The 19183-nt window shown below is 37.3% G+C and overlaps 1 protein-coding gene and 1 long non-coding RNA gene across 6 annotated transcripts in view; one reads left to right on the top strand and one right to left on the bottom strand.

Annotated features, from left to right (window-relative positions):
* Nucleotides 1-19183, top strand: part of DLGAP2 (DLG associated protein 2) — a 433479-nt gene that overhangs the window by 371393 nt on the left and 42903 nt on the right. For all 5 annotated transcript variants that reach the window (XM_072408410.1, XM_072408412.1, XM_072408411.1 and 2 more), the window contains one exon: nucleotides 2757-2976. In XM_072408410.1, the coding sequence (XP_072264511.1) occupies nucleotides 2757-2976 (220 nt within the window). The remainder of the gene's footprint in view (nucleotides 1-2756; nucleotides 2977-19183) is intronic.
* LOC140328647 (uncharacterized) overlaps nucleotides 10976-19183 on the bottom strand; it is a 64978-nt gene continuing 56770 nt past the window's right edge. The window contains exon 3 of the long non-coding RNA XR_011920322.1: nucleotides 10976-11304. This is a non-coding gene — a long non-coding RNA (uncharacterized lncRNA). The remainder of the gene's footprint in view (nucleotides 11305-19183) is intronic.

The raw sequence follows: 19183 nt of genomic DNA on the forward strand, positions 1-19183 counted from the left end.
TGATGATCTTATTTCACTGCTGTGTGAAAGCAGCGTAGCCTATTGCACTTTCCTCTAAGGCAATGACTACATACATCATACTAAAATACACTGCAAATTCTGAGCAATGCAATTATTGCATGTCTAAATTTAGTCTACACAATCTACTGAAAAAAAAAAACTATTTTGATCAGGATCCAAAAATACAATTTATAAAAGAAAATACTTTAAAATGTTCACTTTACGCAAACAGTCTTGTTCTGCCATTGCATTAAGTGTTATCAAAATGTTTTAAGGCACGATTGTGCCACATTCATTGTGCATCAATGTAAAATTAAGGCCAGATCCAATGGACCTCATATTTTTGTTTAATAATTATTTAGTATTTGCGTTCATTGTTGTAACAGCATGCTCAAATCGAGCCCTTGATGTTTGCAATGACAGAATTCTGTGTATGAAGTATGCATCACAGCCACTCCCCACCATCATTCCATATTACATTATTCCTTTCCTTTCTCTTTGTTTCATCCACTGTATGGTGCACAACATACAACTTTATTTGTACTAAATGTTTTCATTGTATACATTCATAAAGGTGCTTGGTCTGTGCAGCCTCCTTCCTCTGAGTGTAGTAATTGCTATGTTGATAAGTGGAATTCTCTGAAGGCTAGGTTGTCAATGAAACCAAAGGTCAGTGTCCCCTATGATACCTAAACAGATTGTTCACAGTCCTATTTGAGCAATGGAGGAAAAAACATAGAGAAGGCGGGGTATGGCTTGCAGTTTTTTAATGTGATGTTTGTCCATCAAGGTTTACTCTGCAGCACCAAAAATGTTGGTGTCATGTAAATTTATCATGGTGGACACCCTGCAGGTCAACTAGAAGGGGCAGCACAGGACAAATGCACTTGTGTCTGACGATGGCAAATATTTTTGCATCCTTCAAAATTGCCCTTCTGATTTTGAAGATTTTGTAAGTCTTTTTTTAACTAACAGTTAAACAAAAGAAATTTACTAGCTTTGATAAAAATAGCTGTAACATGAACAGATGAACAAAGAACAGGTATATTGTGCCCCTATCTAACCAAACAGCAATTACCTTATGTCAGTCTTTTATTATGATATTCTATTGATTTCATTTTACTATTGATGAGTAATTTATATACCTTTCAGACATGCTTTTATTATATATAGATTTGACCTTAAGGAAGTACTTTATGTTTTGATGAATACTGCTGAACACTGTTCCTTTTGACATAAAAAATAACAAATATACGATTTTTTGTAAGAATTCTTCTTCTCTGGGAGTGCTATGACATAACAACTGCCATCTTGTGTACTCTGATGGGACGAAAAAGGGAATAGCATCAATTCTAATTTTATTGCAACATCTACATAGATAAAATTGCATAACATCCATAAAGAATGTGGCTATTCAACTGTAAAGAAAATTAAATTTTGATGGCAATTTGCCATTTTAAGAATCAGTGCATCACTTTGATGTAGAGGTTTATTGATCATTTATGCCTATTCCCTTCTTCTTTCATAGATTGTGACGTCATATCAAATGCATTTGTTTTGCTTATTTCTCTTTTTAGTACAGAGCCTGTTATGAGGAATTTGTTCTTACTCATATTATTGATTGCAGCATAATCCAAAATATTATTATATTTAATAAATAAAACTGCACCCACATTACTACAGTGTCATGCGTCCATTTTAATGTTTAAATTACACCTTGCATTCACAAAAGGCATTCCAAAAGTAATTAATATAACTTAAATTTTCTAAATGTGTAAAAATAATACACGTGTTATGTTCTGAAGCAAACAGCCTGGACCTGTGCAGTTTATTTTGTCCTTGTACTGAAAAAAATCCCAAACCAATAGGACAGCAGATTGCAGAGTGTTTCTTTTTTATTATATGTGATATCTCCCTCCTAGGACAGTTATCAGACTTCAGAACCACAATACAATTTAAAAATAAATTAGAAGAATTAAGTGGCCTAAACGATTCTGACCATTTCAAGCATGTATCTATAATAAGTTAAATAAGGTATAATAATATTTTTATTTATGAAAATAACAAAGGTCCTCCTAAAAGATCCTATTTTCTATTTTTATTCTAAACTTTATCTATTTCCTCATTACATTGCTTCTGATTGCCTAATATGGTGCTACACATTTGCCACTAATGTATGTAACTTGCTGTTTTTGCTTTATGTGATTACTATAGGCTTTATTGTTTTATAAATGATTAAATTATATGATACATAATTTACCTAATATTAACACTGCAATACTGGCCATCCCTTGAATTTTGTTGCCCCTGGGTTGTTCATTATATATTCACTATTCTAATATAAATTAATAATTATTTTCAATTTGTATTATGCAGGTAAATGTTTGTTGTACAGTGACTTTTGTGTTTAAATACTGTACACCTGTATTAAAAAAAAGGGAAATTCTAATTTGAGATTTCTTGGGCTGATCAAAAGAATAACAAACTGTTTCTCCTAAACCACAGTGAATTCCCTGACTTAAATTGACAGGCATCTTTCGTCTTGTCATCAGTAGTCAGCATATTTAGGAGCTTGTCCCTACAGCAAGGTCCCCTGTTCTCATAGAGATAATATGTTTATTTACTTCCATTCTTCTTTAATTAGAATACATTTTATCACCATGTTCCTAATTAAATAAAATCTCTTCAGCTATGTTTGGAAGGGATTTTCATCATTGTTATTTGCTGTACCAACTCCATGTGTCCTCTTCTTCCAGATGAGTGAAACAGAGATTAATGGACAATATGAGTCGGTGTGTGAGTCAGTTTTCAGTGAAGTTGATACGCATGCAATGGATGCTTTAGACCTCCCAGGATGTTTTCGAACAAGAAGCCACAGTTACCTGAGAGCGATACAGGCTGGCTATTCCCAGGATGATGACTGTGTTCCTGCTATGACATCTTCCAATGCCACACCCACTACCAGGTCAACAACAGGTAAAGGATAGTCTTTACTCATTTCAGCTCTTTAACATAATTTTAATATTGTCTGGAACCAATATTACCTTCCTTTTACTACCAAAACCAAATGGCATGACAACATATCCCACCAGAGCTCAGCAGTACCTAGGAAAGGACCATAAAGGTGAATTACAGTCTGGTCTATTATAAAGAAACATCTGTCTTTCTACTCCGTATTGCCTATCTGGTTATCATAACTGCCTTAGGATCACAATCTACCCTATTTTGCTGGAGACAGCCAATATGCTTATTTAGGTAATATTTGTATTACTTATTTTCTAGCATTTTGCTGGTTAAAATCAGTTCATAGTCAGACAGAACCATCCTGGTTTGTTTACTCAACAATTAGAAGCATAGTTCCTGCATACATCAAAGCAAAAATCTATTTTCAATTGAAGCTGAGTTCTAAGCTAAGTGCAGAGTGCATCTGGTTGATTCAGAAGTAACATTGCAAATCTACTGAAGCAAAGGGGGAATTTTGAATTTAATTTCCCCCTCTTTTGTTTCTGACTAAAATGCAATTTGTTAAAATAAATGTATATATATTAAATTAAACCTAATTACATTGTTTACATTGCACCAGACATTATTTTCTGCACAGAATAATTAAATGTGTATTATGCACCAATGCTCAATAAAAAAAAGTAAGTAACATAATTAGTAAGTTATGGCCTTAACTTACAATAGTGAGAAGGGCAAAGGAACTGCCTTAGATACCAGAGAGGGATTATTACAAACCAATATAAAGAAGACATTTTATGTTGTTCTTACTCCAGGTGCCCTATCACTCACACCTTTCTTTTTAGTTCTTACTATGTATTAGTCCTAAGGAAAAAGCCTTTAGGCTGAATATACAGTATACTTTGACAAGATGTATGTATGTGGTAGTTTACAGTTAGAGATTGGTGTTGGGTGAATGGGGTGATCACAAAAAAATCCCCCCAAAAAACAACTATTGAATGGTTATTATAATGGTAAAACTCCTTTAGTAAAATTTACACAAGGTAGAAACTGGGGATGGGAAACAGGTGGGAAAGCCCTGTGAACACACCCTGAGATATATTCAAAAACTATGAAAAAAAATATGTGGCCACTGTCTTTATATTTTCAGATTATTAGTATTAATATTACACATGACACACAAAATAGGGGGTGTAGCCTGAAGTTGGCACTGGACGGTTGCTGAGAGCTAGTGCTCCGTTTGCCTTCTCTGTTTTCAACCTCTCCCCGACCCGATACTCACCTCACGGGACGGAAAATGATGGGGCATAAGCAGGCTAAGAGCAGCTCTGCTAGGGACCCAGTGGTAAGATTGATAAGATCTTTTATGGTGGCGAATTCAGACATGCCAGCGGGAAGCCACACCATGTGGTCTCCCCCCGCAGCATTACAGAGCCCACGCAGCAACCAGTTCCAGGGCTCAAGAGATACACAGCCATAGTCCTTGCTTCAATCAGTGTGAGCCGGATTTGTCCTCCCCTGGGTCACTGACTGAGTATGCCCGTGCCCTACCCTCTAAAGATGACCTTTCCTCTATGTTTGCGCACATGAGGGATTATCTCCAAACAGAGGTGGCCTCTCTACGTACTGATCTTTCCCACACCCTGAACAGGGTAGAGGAGGTGGAAAACAGGTTGGATTTCCAGGAAAAGGCCATAAGGGATCTCCAAGATGTTCAGCAAAGATCAGTAAAGATTCATTGTGACATTTTTAATCAGTTGAAAGATGCTGAGAATAGAGGCAGGAGGAAAAATCTCAGGATTAGGGGCCTGCCTGAAGTTATAGGTTATAGTTTTACCAGCTGGAGCCTACAGAGAGGCGTATTTATTCAGACTTTGGGCCTTTTACCCACAGCCCGCTACGGTTCGACAGGGCACATAGGGTCCCATGAGGGAGGTCATCTCCCTCGAATTCTTATTGGGAAGCTACGTTGGATAGGCGCAGGATGTTACGCCCTCTTCTGTCTGTACTTAGTGAGGCTGGTACACAATACAGCTGGGGATTCCCTGCTTCCTTGACTGCTAGGAAAGATGGTGGTTCCTCTACACTGTGTTTTCCAGAGGACTTGGAGTCTTTTTGCGTTACTTTAGGAATGCAAAAGCCTTCTCTTCCAGGATGGCAGGAGGTGGACTAATATGGGTCTACATCACTCCAACAAGCATTCTGGCAAAGAAATCAATGCAAGAGACCCCACCAATCCACGGGGTCTGTCACTTCTCCCCTGCAAAGAGTCAGATGTCTTTTTAAGGATGCTGGCCTTCTTGTATTTTGTGCTGTGCTTTGTTTTTGTTCGTGTTGTTTGTAAGAGTTTTTTTATTTTTCTCATGGCTTGTGGGTTCTAGATGTTATGAGTTTTCCTTTGGAGCGGAGAGGGTGGCATGGTATATGCTCCAGCTACTGTGATGGCAAATTGTTCAGCCATGTTTTGCACAGAGGTTATTGAATAGTTGTACTATTTTTCAGATCATGTTCTATGTCTAATAGGTCCACAACTCTGATCTCTTGTAATGTGAAAGGACTTCACTCGGCCGTTAAAAGACATCAAATTCTTAGGGAACTTTACTCCCTTCGGAGTGAATTTTCTTCAAGAGACACATCTCCCCTTTTATTCCCATGTTAGATTTGCCTCCAGATATTATCCTCAATGGATCTATGGCTTTTTTTCGCAGTCTGGGAGATCAAGGGGGGTGGCTATTGGCTTCCGCAGAGGTGTCCAGTCGAGATGGCAGCTTCAGTCTCTGACTCAGATGAAAGGTTCTTATATCTTAAAGGGAAGATGTTTGATCAGACATGTACTTTTGCTAATATCTACTGTCCTAATAAGAATCAAATTCCTCCTTGGCACTTTGTGCAAACTGAGGAGGTTTCAGGAGGGCCCTTAAATGATTCCCTTCTACAGGATAAAGGGATAGATGCCAAGATTGCTAGGGATTCGCGCATTTTCTTTAGAGAAAACGTGTATGACCACACTGCACCTGCACATGTGTGGGAGGCCCATAAGGCTACTAATAGAGGTAAATTTATGGCTCTAAGAGCTTGCAGGAAAAGGAAGAATAGGCATAGATTTGAGGAACTGCTGGTGCAGATTTCTTCATTCACAGTGAAGGTCGCAGGCCTTACAATTGACACACCTGCAGTCCTAGTTAAAGCAATTGCTAGACGACAAAGCAAAGTATGCTATCTCAAGGGTAGCTAAAAGGTTTTATGAATGGGGGAAAAAACCTGGTAAGTATTTAGCAAACGCACTTAGGAATATGAAAGCAGACTCATATATTTTTAAGATAAAGAACAAGTTTGGTGCCTTGGATTATTTTCCACAGGAGAAAGCTGTGGTTTTTAGAGATTTTCATCAAGATCTTTATCAAGTGCGTCAAAATGAATCTCCTGAAAACCCTTGCTGTTAGGAAGCAAAAAATCAATCTTTACCTTGATAGGGCTAAATTGCCAAGATCACCCCAGGAAAAACTCTTAGAGTTAGAAGGTGATGTTACAGAGAGTGAGTTGGGCAGAGCCATTAAGTCTTCACCTTTTGGCAAAACCCCAGGGCCAGATGGTTTTTCTTTGAAATACTATAAGCAATATCAAGACATACTACTCCCTCACTTATGTAAAAATGTTATTGCGCTGACAGAGGAGGGATCTTTGTGTGAAGATACTTTGAGGGCTCACATTTCGATGCTACCTAAACCAGGTAGGGACCCCACTCTCTGTTCAGTTTTGGTCTAATTTCTCTACTCAATGTGGACATAAAATTGTATGCAAGGGTGTTAGCTATAAATTGCAGACTATCATCCCTTCCCATACCATCTGTATCAATCGGGGTTTATACCGGGCAGAGAGGCGAGAGACAATTCTACGCGGGTCCTCTGCTTGATTCATTATGTTTGTACAGCCAGCCCACCCTTCTTTAATCGGATGCGGAGTGCGATCAGGTGGGCTGGCTGTACTTGTCTATTACTTTGGAACACTTGGGCCTTGGTCCCAAGATGCTCGAATGGATTATGTTCCTTTATTCATGTCCTACTGCACAGGTATGTGTCAATGGTACGTTGTCAGCTCCTTTTCGGCTTCATAATGGCACTAGGCAGGGGTGCCCTTTGTCGTCTCTGCTTTTTGCCTTGTTGGAACCATTTTTGAATATAGTGCGTCTAAATGCAAATGTGCATGGTGTGGAAATTGGACATATGGAGTATAAATTGGCGGCATATGCCGACGGTATACTGTTCTTTATACAACAACCTGACAACTAGGGCTCTCGGAAAATACTCTTTCGTCTTAAAGTTGAGGGAGGATTGGAATTACCAGATTTAAAACAAAATTATAGGGCTACTATTCTAAATCAGGTACTCAACTGGAAGTTTGACGGATTCTCTAAGGGCTGGGTTAATTTAGAATCTGACCTTTGTACCGCTAATTACAATAATCAGTGGGGGTAGGTAAACCTGTAGGAAAGATAGTAAATAAAGCGCTTACCTCATCTGCCAGCATCCTGCGTTGTCCATCGTCGCAATCTCTGTCTTTTTTCTTTTTCCTCCGGCGTCTTCTGCACGCCATGAGTCACCAGGGAGTTCCCGGTGATGCCAGTGCGTGTGTACGATTTATATATATTTTATATATTTTTTATTGTTTAATTTAATTTATTATTTTTACATGATTTTGTGTTTCAAACTTTATTATACTCATACTAATATATTATTCTGTAAAATAAATTTTTATGAAAAACAATGTACCGCTTTTACACATTTAAATCCAGACAAAAATGTACCACTAGGGAGGTTAAACAGTACTTTCTCTGAACTCCAGAAAAAGGTTATTCTAAAGGTGCGTACACACTTCCAATTTTTATCGTTCCAATCGAACGACGAACGATCGATTGGGCAAAAAATCGTTCGTAAAAAAGTAACCAACGACGCCCACGAACGAGGAAAATTGTTGGAAACGAACGACCGGACCGGCGGATCGGATTGGGCGACGATCGTTGAACATCGTTCGTGTGTACGGTCGTTCGTTGATCGTCCATGTTCAGAGCATGCGTGATGAACGAACATCCGTTCACTTTCCTGTCGTGCACATAGTTCCTCTATCGCTGAAACGATCGTATCTATTGTGTGTACAATATCTACGAACGATCGTGTCGTTGCTATGTGCAGGATCGGTGATATACGATCGTTCATATATATCGTGCAGGAACGTTCGTCGTTCGTTTTCCGACGACAATAATTGGAAGTGTGTACGTAGCTTAAGCCTAGCTCTCAAGAAATCTGTAAATGCTAAGATACAGGAGATTATGCTCCTACTCACTTGCATCGAATGTCTTCTCAGGAATCCCCGCTTTGTTGGAGAGGGTGTGGGCAACAGGGTACACTGTTGCATATATGGTGGCACTGCCCTGTGATTGTGAACTACTGGGAAAAGATTATACAAAATATTGAAGTGGTCTTAGGAATCACCTTCGAGTTTACTCCATAGTGTATCCTTTTTCACTGTACTGAACTCCCACAGGACAGGTACAAGCGCTCATTGATGCCCTTCCTTGATGCAGCCAAAGCACAGATATCTCGGCATTGGAGGGACTCTAGAGAACCTTCAATGAAAGGTTGGTTCCAACTGGTGGACGAGGTTTGCAGGATGGAGGAAGGATATCATGATTTCTGAGATATGTCTTCAAGGTTTAATGCCACTTGGGCCCCTTAGATGTTATTTATAGATAGATTAGTTATCAGGTTGGGGTACTGTGGCCATACCTGGGAATTTTTTGTTAGTTGTTAGTTTTGTTAGTTGTTGTTAGTATGTTCTAAGTTTTTTCCTCATTGGTATTAACTGTGTGTATTCTGCAAATAATTGTTTGATAATTTACTCGTTGTATTCTTATTAAGTTGAATTCGGTATCTAATATAAAAAATATTTGAATGATATTCACTTCCTGTCACCTGTTGGGGGGGGTAAGCATGATTACCCTAAACACAGATAATTATATATAATGAGTGTTTTCACAAGGATGTGGAAGAATTCGCACCATTGTATGATAAAAGAGTGCACTATTTAGGCACATAGGATGGGGGGAGGGGATGAGGGAGGCAGAGAGAAATCTGTAATATATATATATATATATATTAAAAAAATTATAAAAAAAAGAATATAAGGTCACATGGAGAGAGATGTAGGGATTGTTGTAGCTGTGATAGGAGAGAGATATGTCTACAGATAAAAAAGATAAGTAACTTTGAAGAGGGACACGTAAGCTTTCGGGGGGATGATGGATGTGGATGATGAGATGTGGTAGAGGGAGGTGGCTTTTGTGGTGGACAGATGGTATTTGTTCATAGCTGGGGTTTCAAGTGCCATTTTCTGCAACCTGGCTTCTCTCAAGCACAGTGTAAATACAGGCCCTCCAATGAGTAAGACTTTCTCAGTTGGTCATCAGTTATGTATATTAAGACTTAAAAACTAGCACATTTTCTAAGCAGTGATGATAGCTTTCAACAAATATCCACTGGTGGTGAATAAATGACTGTTATTAAAAACACATGAACCTAGAAGACTCACATATATTGTATGTTTTATAAATGATATATTCACTTCTTCCACTGAATAATTGTACATTAAAATGTACATGCATGTAGGCTTTGAATTATAGCTTTTACGCCATGTATTCACTCCAGGTTCAATGCACGCATTTGCATTTTAGAAGAGCCACAGTGAAAATAATATGTTAATCTTCTTTACAACACCTACTAATGTCAGGTGGTTCATTAGCTGTGTACCCATTGAGACATGTTTGGCATGCATAGTTAATGTGCTATGAATAAATACCTCTGGAAACAATGCTGTTGTATTTCCTCACTTATTTTTATGCTTCTGTCATGATCTTCCTGTTTTTCTGAAATTCAGCACTTGCTTTATATAAATCCCCTCTATAACAATTCAGGCTGATCTCTTCTCTGAAAATGTACCATTCTATTTTGTGTAAGCTCCTAAATAGTCTTTATTTTTATTAGCTATTTACTAGCCAAACCTAAAATGAAATCCCAAACAATATTTATTTCTTATTGATGGATTCCATCAAATAGCTTTTTTTTTTTTTTACTATACTTTATATTGTTTTCATTTACTACTGCTTCTCTTTGCTGTCCTTAGTTTGCATTGCACTTCACATTTTACTCAAACTCTCTCACTATATTTACAAAACAATATTTTCTAGCAGGCTGTGCTTTGATTGACATGTTCTGTGATGTCCAGCAGCAGATGCACAACTTAAGTGGCATATTTATCTGATCCTGACCATTGGATTAGTTTTTGACATCCTTCACAAAGTAGCAAGATACCTGTTTTCATTGTATTCAGCTTTGTTTTTCAGCAGATGAAGGAAATATGAATCTGCAAAGTCATGGAATATTGATTAAATAAAATAAAAATTCAGATTTTACTAATTCCCCAGTGAACTTACTATATGGTGGAAAATACATTCACTGAGGAAAACAGGTAAAACCTTTATGGCAGAATGGTTTATAGCTCCAATAACATAAGCAAGTTAAGTTCTATTTAGATCCTAATGTTTCTGCCATCCAAGCCTCTGTATTGCTCAGGATGACCACCATTTACACTGAAAGATATAAACACAACCCCATTTCCCAAAAAAAAAGTTAGGATTCTGTGTAAAATGTAAAAACAAAATGTGATCATTTGCAAATCATTTTTGCTTTTCCAAAGTTTACTCCCTTGAGTGTTAAGACGGAGGGACATTCAAAATGTCAGTAATTATTTCTTCTCACTGACTATCTACAAGTTACATAATCTGTAAAGTAACTAAAAATAACCACGTTTTAGCAAATTTGCTTTAACTCTAATGTAGGTAAATATGGGAAGAATAGTTTATATAATAACCAGAAAATGTAAAGCCAAAATATTCATATGAAAGCTTAAATGTTTAAGGGTAGATTGACATTTTCTAATTCCACTTAAAGTGAGCAAAAACTCTATTATCAGACTTAATATTAGATATTATTTCTCTTACTTACACAGAAATGACAGTCCAGTTGTGCTAGCTGTGTCAGTTTGCATTTATGAAAAAAACCCAAATACTATATGTATTGAAGCAGCCATCAAAACTCACTCACCGTTATTTCTGCAGATCCCTCGATCCCTCTGTAGCTTTCCTTAATTGGGTCCGGCCTCATCCTATTATCCACCTTCGTACCGGCGCAGAGGAAGCGTCAGGGGCCGTCATCTTCTTTCATTTCCTTCCGGCTGCCTATGTCACCCAAACTCACACTGAACAGGTGCAAGATTAGGTGACGTAGCCTGCTGTAAATAGGGAAAAAAAAGTCAATTTTACTGCGCATGCGTGAGATGGGTCGCCCCCCCCTCAATTGAAGAAAAAGCTCTTTCTGTGCACCTGTTGTCTGTGATATTGGGGAGAGCACTCTTGTCAGATTATCCCTTGGATGTACAAGAGTGGAGGTTAGAGTCCCCCTTTGTCTAAAAGTATGGCACAAGATCATCAATTCTCAGCTATTGTTCTTTGAATAATCTTTATTTTTCTGTACCTGTTTACGCATTGTGTTTTGTTATGTTGTTACTGATTAAACACTATAAAAGTGTAAGCTGAATCTATAATTGCTCTAAATAGAAATATTGTAACATTTTCTACTGACAACACTACCTAATGTGAATTCTGAGACATCCCTGTGTGGAGTGGCAGCGGGTGGTATAGACACTACAAAAGAAGCAGAAACATAACTGATGTTGCCAAGGGTAAGCATGTGGTGGCAGCGTACCTGTGGGTTTGTGTTTTGCAAGGGTTACAGATTGGTAAACCCTGCCCCATGACAGCCCTTCTCAGCGTGCTGATGCTTAGATTGTTGCTGAGTGAGTTGGAAAATCTATGCATATGGTGACGACTGAGAGGGGGCATTTGTCACAGCCTCCATCTACAGAGCCCATTGTCACCCTCTTTCATATGTGGAGCCAGCTGAGGATCTCTTGTGCTGACACCCCCTCCCTACATCTGACATAAGCAGACTGTGATGGTGCTGGAGAGTGAGAAGCATCAGACATGGCAGGGGAAAGAGAAAAAAAAGTGCTAAACTTGCTCACCAATCAGGGGCTGCGGTTGGTCAGTACTGGAAAGCACAGGGAGGTTTTTGAATGTTTAGGACAGCGGTCGCCAACCTTTTCAGGTCCACGGACCACTGAAATCACGGCACCTGACCGCACATACGCGGGGAGCTCGGTGTCACTCAAAGAGGTAAAAAACCTCCCCTAGAGTGACGTCATTATGACGTAACCCCACCCACTCTCCCATCGCAGATTAAAGGTTGCAATGAGAGAGTGGGTGGGTTGTGTGCAGGGAACTGCATGTGGGACGTGGTATGCTGCTCTGCCTGGTGCGTCCTCCCAGTAGGGTCCTTCTCCTGACCCTGCTTGGGGATGCACCAACCAGGGCCGCAGACCACCGGTTGCCGACCGCTGGTTTAGGAGGTTTAGTTAAAAGTAAAACCTAGACAGGTCTGTAGAACTTGGGTTCACATCATTTATAAACCCAAGATGAAAATGTGAGTTTAAGTCGCCTTTAAACTGATACAACAAGAATACAGCTTTCAAATAAAACACACAATTTAGAATAGTTATTTACCCCAAATCATGAATCATTAAAAAAATATAGAACCTCACTTCTCCCCATGTTAAGAAGACCAGGGTGCTATGTTTAATGCTTACATCAGCAGTGGCTTCTTTCTTATTCTCTTATCTGACCAGAGAAATTTTGTCTTTGGTGAAAAAGGCCCTCTTTCTAATAAAATTAGACATCAGATTAAAGTCTGTAAAGTACTTACATATTTTCTAAATATTGGCTAGTTTGGTTGAAAAACAAATAAATTATATCATAATACAGTATGCTATAGAGAAAGACCCTTGTTCTCTGTATTAAAACAATTGTCTCTCTGCGTGGGTTTAGCCTTCCCCCCTGCTTTTTATTTAGGCTGCAACGTCTTTGTAAAGGAACAAAAACATATCAAACCATACTTTTGGTGTTAATGTGTTTAGCTGATTTGAACTGAAAGTTTAAATGGGCTTTAATCTCTAATTTATGATCAGGCAAATGTAAAGGAAACATTGCACTCTTATTTTTTAAACATTGGTAACATTTAATGATGCTAAAGTAGATTACCATACAATAAAATTAAAAAATGTTTTTTTTTTTTTTTTAAAGAGGCTTCTTCATCTTTCGTGGTAGCAGCAGACTGCATGCATTCCACCAGGACTTAGTTGTAATGATGTGTAAGCACCACTCAATCATTGGGTACTGTGAGCCCAGGCTCCCCAGGGAGGTGCCAGTGACAGCCCTAGCTTAAAGATGCAGAATGACTTGACTTTCATTTTGCCTAAAGAGGGCCCAGAGGACAAAAACTGCACTTTTTTCATTAACTTTTACAAAATAAATGTGTAGTATATGTATCCACAATTCTCCATGTGTAAATCATTGTGCATGGACTAATTGTCTATAGTGTTTTGCCATTTTCCCCCAATTATAAATAACTCTGTTTTTCAGTTATAAGGCACAGCACTTCTAATTATTCCTTATATATATTCCTGTACATTTTAAACCATTTAACCATTTAAAAGAAATGTTTAGGATCAAATTGTTGGGAAAACTAGGTATATCAACTCACATCTATGTATGTTGTATATTTAGTGTACACTTACTTTTCCTGTACAAGTAGCATTAAAACATATTTTTTCTAGTTTTACTGACAGTATTCTGGCTTTATTTATCCTGATATGATATGCTTATCTGCACTAAATATAAATATAAACCCTTTAACATCAGTTAAGAAAGATAAGTGCCTCATCCCAAACGCAAAAAAAGGCAAAAAGGCAAAAAGGCACTAGAAAATTCAATTATATTAAAAACATATTTTTATTTATAAACTTTAAAAAATCCAGGAAGCATAAACAGATAAATGCCGGCCTTATAATTACAGCTTGAATATCAAAAACTCATCCTGTGGCAGTCACAAGGAGGTCAAGGCCAGAGAAGGACTAGGGATGTGAGAAGAGGTGAGAGCTAGGGATGTGGTATTGGTTTTTTTGCTGCAAATGTTGAAGGAAGAATAGGTAAAAGAGCTGGTGAAGCATATTATTAAAGTACTACTACACACAGTATATATACTTAGGGATTGAAAAGCTTCACTTTAACAGCTAAACTTTGCTTTTTATCAAGACCTTAACGTATTTGGTTGGTTTTAGTAAATAGGTAACTTCACTAGGTCCTATAAGATTTTTGACTGTGCATAATATTTATTCAGTATTTTCACAACTAAGCAATCCATATTAATACATTTTTCGTTAACAACCGTTTTTATTGGGGAATAGTAGCAAAAAATCAAATACAAAAAGTCATATAGGTACAAAAAAAAGGACACAAAAAATTAAAATAGAACAAGGCAATACAGAATATCAAACACACAGCATATAAGGAAATAGGGAAAGGAGCCGGGTTACTATATTTTTTATGTGTTACGTAACTACTGCAAGCTCTTATTTTTCTGCACCTAATGTGAAAAATAATCTTACTGGACTATAATACCATTTTATAGCTTTTTATTTATACTTTAGTAATGGTACAACATCAGCAGCATGGTTGTAACTATTGCAGTTTAAAGAGATTAAATGGAAAATAACTATAGCAATGTATCAATTTACTGAGGCTGGCTCCCAGGGATGAAGGTTATCTAGGCCAGGTGCTTTATCTGCCTACTTATTTGCTACTATTATTCATCAAGAGTACAGGTGTCCTCTGTGAACACCTTGGTCACAAGTTTTCTAATCTAATAATGGTCAAATAAATAGCAGAATTTATCGTTCACTGAGTAAGATCCACCTTAACTTTCATCATCTACTACAGCAGTTTACTCTTCCTCACAGAAAAGTAAAAGATTGTACCTGCCTTCAATTATTTGAAGGAATTTACTAAAAGTAAATAAATGTGTCAGAAATCTTTGCAAGAGGACTGAGTTATTACAGTGTAAAAAGACCCGACAATATTGTATATACAGTCACTTTAACCCTTCTTTATCCTTGTTTTTTATTTAAGGGTCATTGTGTTACAGACTTAAATCATCCTATTAGTAAAAATAATATTGATAGATATGGGGAGGAAATATGTTTGTGGGGGATAGTAAGGGTGGTAAAGGTAAATAGCTTAAAAGATTGTTGGACAGATATACATTATGAGGGCCTTAGGTGGTATGTTCCATATGGAGTGAATTGAGGACATATAGGATTTTGAAACTCTAATAAGGTGTCTAGGATGTAAAGATAAAACTTTTTAGTTAGTAATGTGAAAGAAAGCTTGTGCAAGATCCTTCCCTGAGAGAAAATCCTGTCAACTAATTATCTACTAGACAGAACTTTTGGCTATAAAATAATGAACCAACATTTTGGACAGGTTTTTTAGTTTTCTTCGACAGCAACAGGAGAGAACAGGTAAGAACTGTCATGCTTCCTTTCCCATTCAGTGATAAGAATATCATAGGGATGAACAGCACATACCTAATTGGCTTTAATGAACCATGTCAAATGTATTTGTAATATAAAGTTTACATTGTGTATGTAAAATAATGAAAGTGTATACTTTTTAATTCTCATAAGTTATATAACGAGTCATTTGTGTAAAGTTTGTATTTTTAAAGAATTTTGTTCTGCCCTATTTGTACCTAAGTGACTTGCTTTAACTTTAGAAAACATAACCAAGTCTGTGAAAAAAACATATGTTGTCCTTGTGACTCAATAATTTTTTCCTAAAAGTAGTCACTACTTCTCAGCATAAATGAATTGGTCAACCAGCACAAAAACTAAGCTAAAGGACAATTTATTCAATCTAGTTTTGAGCAGAATGAGAGGGTTTTGCTCCAGCTTATCTCCTCCATTCTTTTATTTCAAATTTCTCTGCCTGACACCTTTCTCTACTTCATAACCATATTCCTACTGACTCTGTACAGCTTTGTTTTAAAGCATAAATAAATGATAGCATATAGTTACAATTGTAGCAAGGCAGGCCCTTAGTTGCAGAATGGTCAGGCACTGTCCCTTCTGCAATAAAATACCCTTACCTGCCTGATCGGAAATTTTTAGGTATACTCACGTGTCTCCATTCTGTTGTGGGCACACAAATCGCCTGTCTCTTCTGCAATAAAAATTCTCCCTGATGATGAAGTGAAGATAAACAATGATACAGATCAGTGATGTTTTACTACTGACCATATTTAGACTAATGCTGGAAATAGAGTTACTGTCAATTATGTTACAAGGAAGTTTCCCATAAATCTACAGTACTGTCGGATTCCCAAATGGGGTCTTTTGCTTCTCACTTTTGGATCTTACAACTGAAAGAATTAAAGGCAACCAACGAATATTCTTAGATGCCACTAGATCAGTGTCTCTCAACCAAGGTTCCTCCAGGGGTTGCTAGGGATTCCTTGAGCAATGAGCAATTTGTACCTCTTAGATCAGCCAGCAGTGACAACAATTATCTTTTTAGCTATCTGTAAGGATGACATTCTTACAAATAGAGAGCAATGTAGGAGCCATCCCACTGACCACCATACCAATTTACTGTGAACTGTGGATATATAGTTTTTAATTTTAAGAGTTCCCTAACACAGTGATTTTCAACCACTGTGCCGTGAGAGATCTTCAGGTATACCGTGGGAAGTTATCCAATTACCATTGTCAAGTGTCTGTGCTTTAGTGACTGGCAGAGTAATGTAATACTCTTCCATGTCAGTGGGTGGCAGTAGGTAGCCTAATTGCCTTGTTTATTCTTAAAGAGAAAAGAAGTAGCTACAGAGTGTAATTTTGTAATATTTTTGATTTGTGGTGTGCCGCAGGATTTTTTCAATGTAAAAAATGTGCCAAACTAGCTACAGAGTGTCAATGTCAATGTAAATAATGTGTCATAGCTCAAAAAAGGTTGAAAAACACTGCTCTAACACATGAAAGTTATTTTAAATGTTCTAAATGTGTTACAATGTGTTACAAAATTTTGCCACAGCCACATGATCCTAAAGTCATAGAACATTTTCATTTTGCAAGTTCTAACGCTTACATCTTGGTGCCCCTCCTGCTTGCTGCAACTTTATTTTGAGCCCGAACTGGTAAAAACAAATATTAATTTATGCAGCATTATGCTGCAGGTGTCTACATTGTAATATTGTAGCCAATTTAGAACCTCTGCAGATCTGGCAAGTGTACCTCTAAATAAGTTGTAATATGTTGTGCAGTTAATTAGCCTAATGGTGCTAGTGTCCTGACATAAAATATAAGGTTAGATGTAGATAAATATCTTTTTTTGTTGTTTTGCCTGTTAAATAACACAAAACATATAAGTATTTGTAAAATTCCCTTCATACCAGAATTTCAGCTGTATGCTGGAAAAGTAAAAGTTTTGTTGTTTATTAAGTAAAATAAATAGGTAGGTAGAGGATTGAATATACTGGAAGAAGTTGGGACACCTGCAGACCTTGTCTGCTCTTAAGGCAGATTAGATACATACATGGGGCAGACATGCAATAAATGTAATATCAATAAAACATCAAATATAATTAATTTCCTGATAATTTTTACTTCTTTGTTTGGCATGAGATGAATGCCAAGTAGAATGATCCCCTTGCGGCAAAAAAGAGCTCAGTAATAATTATTTAAAGTGTTGTCAATAATTCGTTTTATCTGGCTAAGCATTTAGCTTTTAACTGTTTGACCTGGGATATCAATATATACAGCATTTTCCTCACATTGATCTAGATGTAATTAAGTATGCAAAAAGATGACTTCCAAACACTACTCACTTGTAGAGCAAATAGTCCTTTTTGGAAATAAAATATTTATTCTACAATCAATTGATTTATTTAAAAAGAACATCAAACAAGTTTTTTTAAAAATGTAAATAGTATTGTTTTTTTTTATTTAAAGCTGAAATAAACTTAAAAACAAAAAAGTAACATTTACCTTTAATCCTGCAGATCCCTCAATGGCGCTGGTCCTTTTTGCGATCCGGTTCTGCATCTAGGGATTCCTCTTTTTCCCAGGGCAGAGAAAGCGCCAGGTGCCGCCATCTTCTGCCTTTTTTTCGGTCTTTTTGCACTGTGCCGGTGTGAGATCGGGTGATGTAGCTGCTGTGAAGGGGAAAAAAAGAGAGCCACTCACTGCACATGCATGAGATCGGAATCTCTTTCCCCTTGAAGGTAAAGAAGGTAAAGCCCCTTCTGTGCAAAATCCAAGGTAAGAGCATGCACAGAAGAAGCAGCCAGAGCCTCCTGGGATGACGTAGGGATCCTGGAAGGTTCTGCACTCCCATTAAGTCTTGATCGCTGCAGCAATCAAGACTTAAAGGGGATGGTGTTGCACCCTTTTTTTTTTTTTTTTAAAAAAGGGTGTTGCAAGGGTTGCATAAAAAAAAAATTACTGTAAATAGAAGGCTTGTCTACCCTTCTATGTAAAGTAAAAATGTTGTGTTTAGTTACGCGTAGTTAGTGTATTGTAGGCCTCAATATATGAACTTGTTTGAAATAAAAACTCTTGATTAATTAACAACAACCAACCAAATGTTGTCCTGGACAAAGAGAGCTGGAGTAAAAGGAGTTTTTGATTGAGTAGATCTGTGTCCTTTGCAAGAGATTTACCTTAAAGTGGATTCAGGAATTCCAAGACTGTGAACCAAGTATGCCAATGGGTAATATAATACCCATACCTGAAATCAAGGGATTTCCACAAAAATTATATACAATAATAAATATATATTTTATTAAAATGCAAATGTCTTTATTTACAATAAACAATTTACAAAAAATATACAACTAGAAAATAGACCTAAATGAGTCTTCTACTTGTGTTCACAGATGGTGTAGCAAGACAAATATTTCAATTCAATGCATGGGATGACCTAACATGTAAAGCAGGCATGAGAATGTAAGAAAGAAAATTAAAAGCCATAATTAGAGTCTGAATAAAAAAGGCAAATAATGTAATAGTTTACAGTACCGCAGAAACATGCACGATCACTGAATGTCACGATACTGTACACACGATAGATAGTGAAAGATCGTCGGCCAATCAGATCCACCGTGGTGGTCGTTCATTTCCAACGACAATCCTCGTTCGACGGCGTCCTTGGTCACTTTTTTTT

Source organism: Pyxicephalus adspersus, chromosome 4 (assembly GCF_032062135.1).
Source record: "Pyxicephalus adspersus chromosome 4, UCB_Pads_2.0, whole genome shotgun sequence".
NCBI lineage: Eukaryota > Metazoa > Chordata > Amphibia > Anura > Pyxicephalidae > Pyxicephalus > Pyxicephalus adspersus.